Source organism: Scylla paramamosain, chromosome 24 (genome assembly GCF_035594125.1).
Source record: "Scylla paramamosain isolate STU-SP2022 chromosome 24, ASM3559412v1, whole genome shotgun sequence".
NCBI classification, from domain to species: domain Eukaryota; kingdom Metazoa; phylum Arthropoda; class Malacostraca; order Decapoda; family Portunidae; genus Scylla; species Scylla paramamosain.
The window spans coordinates 7,507,501-7,521,439 of NC_087174.1; the positions used below are offsets into that span (position 1 = coordinate 7,507,501).

At 44.8% G+C, this 13,939-nt stretch overlaps 2 protein-coding genes across 7 annotated transcripts in view; both read right to left on the reverse strand.

Moving 5' to 3' along the window:
• Positions 1 to 2,201, reverse strand: part of LOC135112684 (ras-related and estrogen-regulated growth inhibitor-like) — a 5,946-nt gene extending 3,745 nt beyond the window's left edge. The window contains exons 1-2 of the mRNA XM_064027337.1: positions 897 to 2,201; positions 175 to 366 (exon numbers count right to left, since the gene is read on the reverse strand). Of these exons, the coding sequence (XP_063883407.1) occupies positions 175 to 366; positions 897 to 927 (223 nt within the window). The 5' untranslated portion in view covers positions 928 to 2,201. The remainder of the gene's footprint in view (positions 1 to 174; positions 367 to 896) is intronic.
• Positions 2,202 to 2,579: 378 nt separating this feature from the next.
• LOC135112683 (melanopsin-A-like) overlaps positions 2,580 to 13,939 on the reverse strand; it is a 132,856-nt gene continuing 121,496 nt past the window's right edge. For 5 of the 6 annotated variants that reach the window (XM_064027330.1, XM_064027331.1, XM_064027335.1 and 2 more), the window contains 7 exons: positions 11,898 to 11,972; positions 9,482 to 9,610; positions 7,822 to 8,012; positions 6,793 to 6,892; positions 5,039 to 5,218; positions 4,086 to 4,646; positions 2,580 to 2,896 (listed from right to left, as the gene is read on the reverse strand). In XM_064027330.1, the coding sequence (XP_063883400.1) occupies positions 4,096 to 4,646; positions 5,039 to 5,218; positions 6,793 to 6,892; positions 7,822 to 8,012; positions 9,482 to 9,610; positions 11,898 to 11,972 (1,226 nt within the window). In that variant the 3' untranslated portion in view covers positions 2,580 to 2,896; positions 4,086 to 4,095. Of the gene's footprint in view, positions 2,897 to 3,550; positions 3,822 to 4,085; positions 4,647 to 5,038; positions 5,219 to 6,792; positions 6,893 to 7,821; positions 8,013 to 9,481; positions 9,611 to 11,897; positions 11,973 to 13,939 lie in introns of those variants that run through there. The other variant, XM_064027332.1, reaches the window with a different exon arrangement.

The following is a 13,939-nucleotide window of genomic DNA, read 5'->3' on the forward strand; positions in this document are numbered from 1 at the left end:
ATTCCTACTCCTACTACCACTGCTACTACTACTACTATTACTACAACAACTACTATTACCACTACAACAATAACAAAAACAACAATTCCTCCTCTTCCTCCTCCTCCTCCTCCTACTACTACTACTACTATTACTACTACTGCTACTACTACTATTACTACTACTACTACTTACCTGATTTACCGACGCTCGGGGCTCCTAACACCACCACTCGTAGCTTGGTGTGGTGCTGTTGGTGTTGCGGGTGTCGATGCTGGTACAGACGTCGTCTTTGTTGTTGTTGTAGTAGAGACGAGTGTCCTGATGCAGGTGGTGGTGGTGGTGGTGGTGGGGTCTTTTCTTCGCCTTGGACTTCCTCGCCTCCTCCTTCAGGGTGTGGAACGAAGGGTGTCAGAGATGGTGGTGGTGGTGGTGGTGGTGGTGTGTGGTTTTTATAATTCTTTCCTGATGTTTATTTTATTTTATTTTTTTTGCTTCTGATGGTGCAGGTGTTAAGTAGTAGTGGTGGTTTTGGTGGTGATAGTAGTGATGGTGGTGGTGGTGATGGTTGTGGTGTTAGTGGTGGTGATGGTTGTGGTGTTGGTGGTGGTGATGATAGTGTTGGTGGTGGTGATGGTTGTGGTGATGGTGGTGATGGTTGTGGTGTTGGTGGTGGTGATGGTAATGGTGCGTAGTTCTTGTGGTGGGTATATTCTATCTATCACGATGTGTTATCATGATTCATGGTGATGGCGGCAGTGCTAGTGTTACTGGTGGTGTTATGTCGGTGGTCATGATGTGAATGGTTACAGAGTCAAAACCATGCAATACAACTACTGTCACGCAACCAGAGGAGACTTAAGGATCTTTCAAAACACAAATCACAAAGGCAATGAGGAAGGTTATGCTGTACTTACTTGCCTGAGACCGCTGCTGGTTCCTACACATCTTGAAGGGACTACTGGAGATGGCAGTGGAGATGGAGATAACGGCTTGCAAGTAAGCCTCTAATGGTCACTTGGGACGCCCAGCTGACCCTCGGGCCGCAGCGACTAAACCCTGTGGGAGATCTGCACGCTCCTGAAGTAACGATCCTGTGGCTTTCCGTTCGAGTACGTGGACGTGTGAAGGTGCCAGGTCAGCGCGTCACTCTTCACTCTTATCACAGGCCGCGCCAACACGCTATCAGTGAAGCTGCCTCTGCCTCGGGACAAGCCTCATGAGGTGTGAGGCTTAACGCGAGTCATAGCGAGCAGGGCCACTTCCTGTTAGCTTTCCCCTAGCGCCACTGTTTACATTGGAGGAAGGAAGAGGACGGGGAGGCGTGCGGGGCGTGCAGGGAGGGGAGTGTTAGGGCTGTGTACCTGCACCACCACGGCACCGCCTGATCACCGCGAGCACTGGCCACGCTCTGAGGAGGAAGAGACGGGCATCTTGCTGGGTTGGCCATGATACCCTCACGGAGTCCACTTCACCAAACTTCCTTCCTTTTTCCTCATAAATCGATCAGGGATATTCGTGTCTAGCTTAGTTGTAAACATGCAGAAGAGTTAAAAAAAAAACTGACACTCGGGCACTATCGGCATTAAGACAATGGTGCAGGCGAGGGTGTTGCGACGAAGTGTTGGTGGTGGCGCTGTGTGGCGAGCAGCAGGCCAGACTCCACCTGTTGCCGGGTATTGTGTGCTGCACCATGGGGCAAGCAGCGAGGCACTCCAGCCGCGCCGAAACCTTACACTCACTCCACTTAACTTCACTCACGCACCACATTGCACTCCCACTACTCTTACTGGGACGCAAAAGAGAACCAATGTATCATGACTCAATTCCATAAACCGCGTGTGATGCAAGACTTTGTGGGCGCCGTGTTGTCCCCGCGGCACCGCAGTGAGGGTCGGGGTGCGGCGGGAGATCTGATAGGAGTGGTAAGGGTCGATGTTGTGTGGAGACATCTGGAGTCAGGGGTCAGAGGGTGGCGCCGTTCAGACCAGGTGGAACGACGCTCACCTGCCCTCTCCTCCTCCTCCTGTCTTCTCCCGCTCTCTTCCTCTTCCTCTTTTCTCCTCTCATTTTTTTGGTTATTGAGAGACTTTTTCTCCGGGGCCCTGTCGTTGATGAATACTCTGAGAGCGGGAGGTGCCGTGTACTGCCGCCGCCACAACCTTGGTCAAGTTGGCACCACTAACACGCTTGCCAAACACACCTCCATGATAGGGCTTCCTGTCCTCCTTCCTCCACCTCGCCAAACGTTGACTGAAGGTGGGTACAGGCGGCCCATTAATTTCTAAAGTGTTTTCCTGCCTCGTGATTGACGCCGCGACAAACACGCTTCCTTTACTGTACACGAGTGTTTCCAAGTGAATGTTAAGCTACTTGGAGTCTAAGTACATAGAAAAAATCTTATCGACGAGGCCTCCATAAGTACATTTTTCTTGTTTTGGAAGTAGTAAAAGCGTGAAGGCGAGGAAGGGGAGGAGGGAGGCACAGCTGTGGTGATTAAGAGTGAGGATGAGCAGTTTACGTCGCTTCCTGTGATTCAAGGACTTCATAATTCGTCGCCTTTCACTTTGATTTGTTGCTGATGTTGCTAATGTTCCTGATGTTCTTGGTGCTGCTCGTTATTGTAGTTCGGATGACTGAAGGCGCCGTAACGAGTGTCATATGGTGCCGTGTTTTTGTTGTTGGTGCCCCGCGCGGAGAGACTTCCTCACTTGAATTTGCTGATGTTGCTATTGCTGTTGCTGTTCTTGTTGCTGCTAATTACTGTAGTCTGATTCGAGGCGCCGCAAGGAGTGTCATATGGTGCTGCGTTTTTGTTGTTGGTACCTCACGCGGTGAGCCTTCCTCGCCTTGTCTTCCTCGATCTAACACACGTTAACCTTCCTGTTTGGTCGACGCTCATTATTAACCAACGCCTCTGTAAGGGATAAACAAATGATTCATGATTATGCCGCCATGTGATCCTCCGCAGCGTCCTTAATGCAGAAGTAGTGGAGTAAATGTTGAAGACACCTTAAAAGATCGTCTTGTAAATATTTTCTCCCTTTTGCTGACTAAGTTTTGTTTATTGATGATGCAATTTTTCATTAACCAAACTTTTTAAATTAATGTTTATCTGCAATTATATATATATATATATATATATATATATATATATATATATATATATATATATATATATATATATATATATATATATATATATATATATATATATATATATATATATATATATATATATATATATATATATATATATATATATATATATATATATATATATTCTCTCTCTCTCTCTCTCTCTCTCTCTCTCTCTCTCTCTCTCTCTCTCTCTCTCTCTCTCTCTCTCTCTCTCTCTCTCTCTCTCTCTCTCTCAATACAAAGGTAAAGGACAAAGCATTTTTCACGAGACAAACTGACACACACACACACACACACACACACACACACACACGCACACACAACATAAGAATGGCCAGTCATGTTATTTTTAAGTACAGGACGTAAAAATCGAGTGAAGGTTCTCGCCCAGAGCAAGACTCAAGGCCAACCTTCCTTGGGGACATGCAGCAGAGGAGACCTGGCGTGTGGAGCAAGACTGGCTCATCTACAGTGCTACACGTGACTAGCAATGTTTTTTCTAATAATAATCTACAAATTTTAAGCAATTATCTGAGTCACTTAAATAGGTAAAAAGTGGGGAAATCAACCGCCTGTTCTCTCATATCCTTTTATTTTTTTGTATCTTAAAAGTTAGCAAAGCACGCCCATAGTAGTGAATGGCTTGATCATCTGCGTGATTCATGTTAAGTTAATGCCCTCTGTACGTTTCATTATCTAGTCTGAAATGTAAAATTCCTCCATATAATAATACTTACGTGATTTTTTTTTTTTTTTTACATAATCCAACTACATCTTCAGCATTACTGAAAATATGAATATGGGGAGAATAAGATGAAGTGTGGAGATGGAGGAGATGCAGCATTGAAAATGAAGGGAGAAGGAAAAAAGAGGAGGAGGAGGAGGAGGAGGAGGAGGAGGAGGAGGAGGAGGAGGAGGAGGAGGAGGAGGAGGGAAATAATATCAAGAACAGGTCCAGTACTCACCACCCCGCGGCTAGACTCGAGTGTTCATGTACAGGCACCTCTTGGAAATCCTGTCCAGCTGCGTCGTCGCCAGCTTCCTCTGGTCCCGGAACCCGTAGAAGGACATGGAGCGGAAAGCCCTCACGCCTCTGCTCTTGTCACTCAAGGCTGTCACGGGCGTGCTGTCATCCCCAGTGGACGACTCCTCCGTCACCGCCGCCGCCGAGAAAGACACAGACCTTCTGCAGGGGAATTTGGCACCGTAACGCAGCGCTCGACCGAACCCATTGTTCATTAACTCATGGTCGGAAAGGAACACTGCGGAGGAAAGCGGCGTGCGCAGGCGCTTCTCCACACTGGCGTACTGCTGCTGGAGGCTAGAGGTGGATAGCGGGAGGCAGCTGCTGGTCCTCCTGGCAATGGAGGAGGCGTGTTCGACGAGCGGCTCATCGGCGGTGTCCGGGGAGGGGAGGATGGAGGCGGGCGTGGCCACAGTCTCTAGCGTGCACGAGGTGTTCTCCCGGCGACTGGTGAACAGGCACGAGTTCTCACGCGGCCTGTCTCGCCACTTCCTGACGCTACCTGGACAGCGGAGGGAGAGACGAGCATGGTTACGTTACTGGACTACTGAAGGCATTACACACACACACACACACACACACACACACACACACACACACACACAATATGGCCTCGGTGCTGTGGTGCCTCACTTCAATAAATTAAGCAATCATGCCTTTCACTGATCACGTGGATCTCACACAAACCCAAAGCACACATCACACCACTCGTGCACCGAAGTCACACTGCGAGGCTGCCAAGAGCGTCGCCTCCTGCTCCTCCTCCTCTTCAGTTTCCAACACGCTTCATTCCAATTGACGCCTCGCTCCATACCCTTCACCTTCCCTCTCCACCGCAGTCAGTCGCTCCACACATTCACTGTTCTGGAAGGGAAGTGCTGCTGTCTCGCTTACTCCTGGTGGAGCTGAGGTAGGAGGCCTGGCCGGTGTTGACGGAGGGTGCCCTGCTCGTGAAACCTGTCCGTCGCCCGAGGTATCGAAGGTCCGCCCTGAAACCCTCACTCATGAAGTAGTAGATGAAGGGGTTGTAGGCCGTGGTGGACTTGCAGATGAGCGAGGCACCCACGCGGATCTCTGGCAAGGCGACATGAGGCGTGTATTAATGACCCGTGTTATTGTATCATGTATTATTACCAAGACATCTTTTTATGTATTTCTTTCAAGTTTGTGGTCAATAAAGTATTAATCTATCTATCTGTGTATTGTATAAGGCTCACATTTCCACACCAGAGAGGAAAAGAAGTGGATATATCTAGTGATACAATGAAGGTTTGTGTAATGTATTGGGTATACCAAGTTACTGTTGGGTATTCAATGACTTACTCGATTATATAAGATCATAAGAAAATTAAGGAACCCAAGAGAAGCCATCAGGCCTACACATGGCTTTCCCTGTACAAAATATACATACTTATCTCTTTCCATCTATCACCCTCATCCGTAAATTAGTCTATTCTTCCTTTAAAGCTCTCTAATGACTCAACACTAACGATCAGATTATTGAGTCTATTTCATTCATCTACCACTTTATTTGAGAACCAATTCCTTCCTATCTCTCTTTTAACCTATCCTTAAACCGTGTGTTGCTATGATCGTCCTTCCTTATCCATAAAAGCACCGTAAAAGCTGTTTGCAATGAGATGCAGTTGAGAAAAGAGGGAAAACAGAAGGTTAATTTTATCTTTTTACGCGGTAGAAATATTTACGAGCAGCACAAAAATAGTGTCTAAAAAGTTACAGGATATTAAAGAAGATTTGTCCAGTAGTGAAAGGATTAACAAGTTTAAACTCATATCGGAAGCTTCAAACCAACGTGTGGGCGGCTGAGGTTACCACGGCGGGGACAGAGAGCAGGCAAGCAACGAGTAATAAATATGCACGGGGCCTCACACTTCCTCCCGTCCTCTACCAACCCCACTCACACCCTTCAGTTCGCATTCTTACACGCTCTTCTCAAAGGCCACAAAGATTAGTCAGGCTCTCGTGATGATTCCTCCCCCGTGATGATGTAGAGTCGTCGTTAAACTATCACTGGGATCATGAAAACACCCTTGGGAAATCTCATTAACCTCCACTACAGCCTGTTGAAGGAAGGCGAGATAAGAACGTTTCATAATGCGGACCCCCCAAAAAATCCTCTAATTTTGATACAATTTTCTTGCACGTGTAGGGGAGAGGAGTCCGTCTTTGTATAGGAGAGTGGAGTGGAGAGGCAGGGATGGGTAAAGGCTGTCAGTGGCGGTGATGGGGGGTGATGGGGCAGATACAGGTGTGGAGGAGATGCACGCCTACACACCTGTCACGTGGGGAGGGAAGGGAGGGAGGGGAGAGGATGAGAGACAGGCGGAAAATAGAGGCAACCAACCGATATTAAATTAGGTGCGGCAGGAGGGTACATGCGGATATCGATTTTTATCTACCTATCTATCCATACCCTATCAAGCTGTCTGTCTTCATCTATCTAGTTGTCTGATCTATTTAGTGTCAATTTATCCCTCTATCATCATCTCGCTCCATTTCTATCTACCAATATCTCAGTATCTATATATGTACCTCTTATAATTCCACAAAATCATCAGTCATCCACTAACGCGGAGAGAAAACGGATAATAATGAAAGAAAACGTATATGATTAAAGGGAGACTCACCTACGGGAATGTTGTTGTAGTCACCATAGGCAGCCCACATGCAGACCAGAGCGTAGGGAAGCCAGCCGAAGATGTAGCCAGCTGCCACCACCATGGAAATCTGAAAGGGAAAGACGATGAGTGTGTGTGTGTGTGTGTGTGTGTGTGTGTGTGTGTGTGTGTGTGTGTGTGTGTGTGTGTGTGTGTGTGTGTGTGTGTGTGTGTGTGTGTGTGTGTGTGTGTGTGTGTGTGTGTGTGTGTGTGTGTGTGTGTGTGTGTGTGTGTGTGTGTGTGTGTGTGTGTGTGTGTGTGTGTGTCAACAGGGTGAAGAGTTAATTAGTCTCTCTCAGAAGTGTATGACATAAGCCTCTAGTGAGTGGCTTGGCCTGAATGTAATGAGGTGGAGAGAGAGAGAGAGAGAGAGAGAGAGAGAGAGAGAGAGAGAGAGAGAGAGAGAGAGAGAGAGAGAGAGAGAGAGAGAGAGAGAGAGAGAGAGAGAGAGAGAGAGAGAGAGAGAGAGAGAGAGAGAGAGAGAGAGAGAGAGAGAGAGAGAGAGAGAGAGGAGAGAGAGAGAGAAATGCACACACGAAGGGGTCAAGGGGCACACAAGCAGCTCAGGTCACAGAAAAGGGAAAACTTTAACGAGGAAGAAGCATAGTCCAGTTTCAAACCATAACACCAAGAACCTCACTACTATACTACGCATAACTGACAGACAGACAGACAGACAGAGGTAAAAATATATCATAAGAGACAAACCGTGGAGGAGGAACATGAGGACGAAGAGAGAGAAAGAAGATAACGCCAATTTTCATCTTTTACCTGAAAATCTGCATTATTTTCCTCCTTAAGAATTCAGGTACGAAGGATGAGTGGTAAATAAACATACAACCTGTCTGTCTGTCTGTATGCATGCTGTCTATTGGTTTATCTGTCTGTCTATCTGTCTGTCTCACTCACTCATTCTCTCACTCGTCACTCATTCACTCAAGTCTATTATGAAGTCTATCTACCTCTCACATAAAGGCACGCACACACTCACTCACTCACCCGCACAAGTCTGTTATGGAGTCTGAATGAGCGCTGAGTCTTTCTGAGAGAGTCCACAGTGCTCTCCCTCCTCTCCCCCCCCGCCGCTGGGATGCTGGGCAGTACCTTCCCCGTGCACTTGATTCTGTTCATCTCCCGCTTGAACTTGTGGGCCTGCAGGACGATGAGGGAGTAGCAGACGATGACGATGGCTGCGGGATAGGTAGATAGATATGTAGATAGATTGATAGGGAGATATGTAGGTAGGTAGATATATATAGATAGATAGAGGGAGAGATAGATAGATAGATGCTTGTAAGTAGATGGATATAAAGATAAGTAGGTACGTGCACAGATGAAGATAGACAGATAGATAGATTGAGAGATTTTGATTGATAAAGATAAATAGATAGATAGATAGATAGAGAGAGAGAGAGAGAGAGAGAGAGAGAGAGAGAGATGAGAGAGAGAGAGAGAGAGAGAGAGAGAGAGAGAGAGAGAGAGAGAGAGAGAGAGAGAGAGAGAGAGAGAATGGTATTAGATTACACAAAAGATGAAATAAGAAAAAAAAAGACGAGAAAAAATGAAGTGTGTAAGGTTTCCCCTCTGATCTTCAAAACTCTCAATACTTTACCAGGTATCCACGTTAATTAATTTACCTGTCTATCCTTACACAGAAAAAAAAAAAAAAGTCGTCGGAAGATGATGAAACAAATTTTTTTTTAAAGATATTTGCAATGGAAGACAGGAAATTTTCGTGGAAAGCTGAAAGTTAAGTGTTTTTCCTTATCTTTCATCTATCTACTTGCCTGATCTATCTAGTATCTATTTACCCCTTTAGACTCTCCCTCTATCTCTATCTATCAGTCCATTAGTACCTGTATCTATCTACGTACGAATCTTTTATTTGATCTATTTTTCCTCAGCTTAATTACTCCCGAGGGTGAGATCAACGTGATTTCCAGTCCATTAATTACCCTTTTCACTGCTATTTGGTACATCTTCCCTTAATCACTAACCACTCTGAGACATTTCTTGCTCTACAGCCATCTCCCTTTCCTTAATCACTAACCACTCTGAGACATTTCTTGCTCTACAGCCATCTCCAAACGCTATACTGGCTAGAAATTCCAAAGCTGATTCTTTTAACCTCCTTTTCTTTCTTGTACACGCTTATAAAGACTTCATACACTGTGCTGAGTGTCGTGAATGGTTGCATATCGCACTGGAAGGGTTCTAAACTCACTACGCAACACACTAATACCGAAGTTACCTGGGAGATAGAAACAAGAAAAGCAACATTCCTCAAGCCACTCGATCCTTGGGGCGCGGCAGAGCGTGTGTACCCGAGGAAGTGTGTTGAGAGTAATCCCACATATCCAGTCCATTGATGTAACTACACAACACACTTGGACAACACCTTAGTCACCTGGGCACGAAGAGCAACATTCCTTAACTCACGTAATCTGTAGGGCGCGGCAGGGCGTGTGTACCCAAGGCAGTGTGTGGAGAGAACAGTCCCGCGCTACCCGCACTACCGAAATAGGAAGCGTTACACGGAAAAGAGATTTACTTCAACTTTTCAACTTCCTACACGGCAACACACGGGACCTGCACTAACTACCACCCGCACCACCAACACTTCAGAGAGAGAGAGAGAGAGAGACGCGGGACAACTCACCAAGCGGCAAGAGGAGGACGAAGATGAAGGCACAGGTAACAAAGGACTTGCTGCTCTGGGTGGGGTCGGAGAAAGCCAAGGTACAGCCAAACTCGAAGGTCTCATAACGCCCCCACTGAAGGAGAGGCCCTGTGGGGGGACGCAGAGGAATTAACGCGGCAAGATGTAACGCGGAGAGGAGGAATAGGATAAAGATAAGGATGGGAAAGGAAGAAGGGAAACTAAATGGGGGAAATATAAGGGATGGGGATGAGGATATGAAGAGTGCGAGGAGGAGAAGGAGGAGGAGGAGGAGGAGGAGGAGGAGGAAGAGGAGGGTTAACATGGGAAGATGCAACGTGGTGGAATTGTGGAAGAGGGATGAGGATATGAGGGGAAGGAAGGAAGGAAGGAAGGAAGGGGAGGCTTTATAGATGTAAAGGATAGGGTGAGATGGAGATGAGGCCATGAAGATCGGAACGAGGAGGAGGAAGAGGAGGAGGAGTTGTAAGAGGGATGCAAGGAGTGGAGTGGCCGGATTGGGGTGGAAATGAGGAGGCTGGTAAACAGTTCATGCGAAGTGGAAGGAGATAAGAATGCCAAGATAGAGAGGAAGGATTCAGCAGAGATGGAAGGAGGGTGGGGATGAGGAGTAAAGCTAAGAAGGTACAGACGAATAAAAAAAAAAAAAAAAAAAAAAAAAAAAAAAAAAAAAAAAAAAAAACGTAGGAAAAATAAGTGAAAGAAAATTTTAGAGAATGGTCAACAGAAGCTGTAGGTGAGGAATGACAACACATGAAAAAACAAACAAACAAACAAACAAACATACTCTAGTTGGAAAAGAAACAAAGGAAATATAATACTTTGTACATGAAATAGGGGAGCGAGAGAGGTTGAAGAGAAAGGTCCATATTTAAGAGAGACTGGAAGAGAAAGGTGAGGCAATTAGAAGACCACCTCGGAAAATATTACAAAGAAAAAAACAAAAATAAGAAAGAGAGGACGCTAACTTCAAGGAATGGATATATAGGTAATTAAAACAAAAGGTGAATGATCAAGAAGAAGAAAAAGAAAAAAAAAGGAAGGACGAAGGAGAGGAAATAAAAAGTAAGCAAAGAATACAAAAATGAACACGTAACAAAAGAAAGGGTGAGAGTAAATGGTGGGAGGTGGAGAAGAATGGACAAGAAACGGAATAGTGAGACACGCCGGAGGGTTGATGAGAGGGCCGGATAAGGGGGAGAGGAGGTTAGGTAAGTGGAGGAGGAGGAGATGCTTGTAGAAAGGCGGAGAGAAGAAGGGAAGGGCTCTGAAATGGGTGAAGGGGTGTGGAGGTAACCGTGGAGAGAACAGAGGAGATGGAAGATGGAGAGATAAAAAAGGGGAAGACTTGCATAACTTTTACATCTACTTTTTTAATTCTTGCTTTACTTTAAAAATATATTAAATTAATTTTTTTTCATCGGTGTTTCTTCTTATGTTAACGGAGAGCTTCCACTGCACAATCCTTCCTCTCATGCTGCGTTAGAGTAGATAAATCACACAGTCTGGAAAACATCTGAAGGTTATGGTTATATTGTGTGTGTTCGCCCTGCGCCTCCTGTTCCACTTGACTGGTGCCTTGACCTGAGCAGACTTTCAAACACAGCAATAGAGAAAACAGTAATAAATGTTCGTGCTGCTTCGGTCATCTTTTCACACTTCAGATATTTCCAGTCACCTCATTAGCTGGCCTTACCTTGAGCTGATTTACAAATATATCAATAAAAAAATAATAAAATCAAAGTATTAACCATTAAGGAAAAAAAAAGTGTGGAAAGCAGTAAACAAATTATTTACAGAAACACACATGACTCAAACACATCGTAAGAGTGTCAACACGCGCCGCTGAGGACGTGACGCGTGTTACAGTCACGTGGATGTGTTGGTAAAAATGGTCAGTTATTTATTTCTTTTCTGACAGTGCAATAGTTTGATATCATTATTGTTTTTCCAATTGATGATGCGACTGAAAATATCTGAAATGTGAAAATCTGAGGACGCGGTATGAACATTATGAGGACACCGATCAAATGCCGCGCCGGGAGGGGAGGGAGACAGGAGTGAGTGGGAGGGAGGGGGCACGGCTTACAGTTCAGCCTGCGGGGATTAGAGTTATTGAACACACACACACACACACACACACACACACACACACACACACACACACACACACACACACACACACACACACACAGAACAATAAAGGTCCGATGTCGTATGTCATCCTCTGGAGAGAGAGAGAGAGAGAGAGAGAGAGAGAGAGAGAGAGAGAGAGAGAGAGAGAGAGAGAGAGAGAGAGAGAGAGAGAGAGAGAGAGAGAGAGAGAATATTCACAACGATATCATTTCCACTGTGTACTAAAAATTGTCACACACACACACACACACACACTCACCGAGGGCCCAGATCGCGGAGTAGACAGCACTGAAGCTAATGAGGGAGTACACGTATTTCACCTTGAGCCACTCCACTGCAAAGAGAAAGGCGGCTACGTCAACAATTTAGTTATATCACTTTAGCAGGTAAAATGTACTTGGAGAAGGAGGAGGAGGAGGAGAAGGAGAAGGAGAAGGAGAAGGAGAAGGAGAAGGAGGAGGAGGAGATATAAAGGACCACATTATGATGAAGGAAATACAGATGACAGGTGACAGTATCCAATCTGAGAGTCCCTAATTGAAGACACAGAATGGAGGTATATATGTATGAAGGGAGCGCCCCTCATCAGCTCTTTCTCTCCTGTCAATATGGAATCAATGGCTGCACGATGAGGAAAAAAAGATTAATAATTCCATGCCTCTCCATTCGTCTACCTAGTGTGTGTGTGTGTGTGTGTGTGTGTGTGTGTGTGTGTGTGTGTGTGTGTGTGTGTGTGTGTGTGTGTGTGTGTGTGTGTGTGTGTGTGTGTGTGTGTGTGTGTGTGTGTGTGTGTGTGTGTGTGTGTGTAGTTGAAAGTAAAGCACATCTTCATCCATTATATATAAAAGGAGTAAAAAAAAAGAAAAAAGTAAAAGAAAAAAAAAACGAAAAAAAAACTGAAACAAAAGTCCTGGTACAAAATATTTCATGAAAATTGTAAAAAAATTCGTTTGTGAAATCCACAAGAGACACTGATATTTTAATATAAACGTAGTGCAGTTTTGTGCTAAAAATAGTTTTCGATTGTATTTTCTTTGTGATCTCTGCGAGTAAAAAGAAGGACGTTTTCGAAAGCGTGCACACACACCCAAACCCACCCACACACACACACACACACACACACATACACATGAATAAAAGAAAATACTAGTTATATATATATATATATATATATATATATATATATATATATATATATATATATATATATATATATATATATATATATATATATATATATATATAAAGAAAAAAACATACCATGGCGTTTTCCTGCAATGGGGAATAATTTTCTGGACGCAGTAGATTTTATGAAACACTTAAGACCACAAGGCAAGGTGCAGGAAGCCACTAAGCCTACTTGTGGCAGTCCCTGTACACAACACGCGAGAAAGAACGCATTATCCAAATTCACTAATTTATCCAACCTTCTTTCAAAACTCTCTACTGACTCGGCATTAACAAAGAGACTATTATGTCAATTCTAGTACTCTATCACTCTATTGGTAAACCAATTCCTTCTTTTCTATTTATTAAATCCAACTTTATCAAGCATGAATCCGTCACTTTTTTTTTTCATATCTCTAACAGTGAGCAATGAGCGTGGGCTGAAACTCCACAAGGACCATAAACAATAGAGGAAAGGTGCGTGTAATACCTGAGAAAAAGACTCGGCAATATCATAACCGAAGTAATGATCCTATTGGACTCTATACTCATCCAGCAACACGACGACGGGATGGGAACAAAGGAGCTTCAAGAAAGGAAACGAAGCATCCGTTTTCTTTACTCCTCAACGGAGGCAAACTGAGGGGGAGCTTTCCTGGTACGAGAACAAGTGTGCTTCCTTCCTTTAGTCCGCGGGCGCTGCCTTTACCTGAACATCCCTCGTTAATGAAAACCAGGTGAGTGTTAATCCCGAGATACGTTCGGAGTAAAAGAGAGAGAGAGAGAGAGAGAGAGAGAGAGAGAGAGAGAGAGAGAGAGAGAGAGAGAGAGAGAGAGAGAGAGAGAGAGAGAGAGAGAGAGAGAGAGAGAGAGAGAGAGAGAGAGAGAGAGAGAGAGAGAGAGAGAGAGAGAGAGAGGATGGTGCCTTTGAAGAAATGTTTCATAAGCAGCTGTTTCTTTGGACTTTGTAAGGGAAATAAGTGAAAAGACAGTCAGATATCAAGGGGAAAAAAGGAAAACATACCGTGATGAAGATTTTGCAGATAGACATTTAGAGAGAGAGAGAGAGAGAGAGAGAGAGAGAGAGAGAGAGAGAGAGAGAGAGAGAGAGAGAGAGAGAGAGAGAGAGAGAGA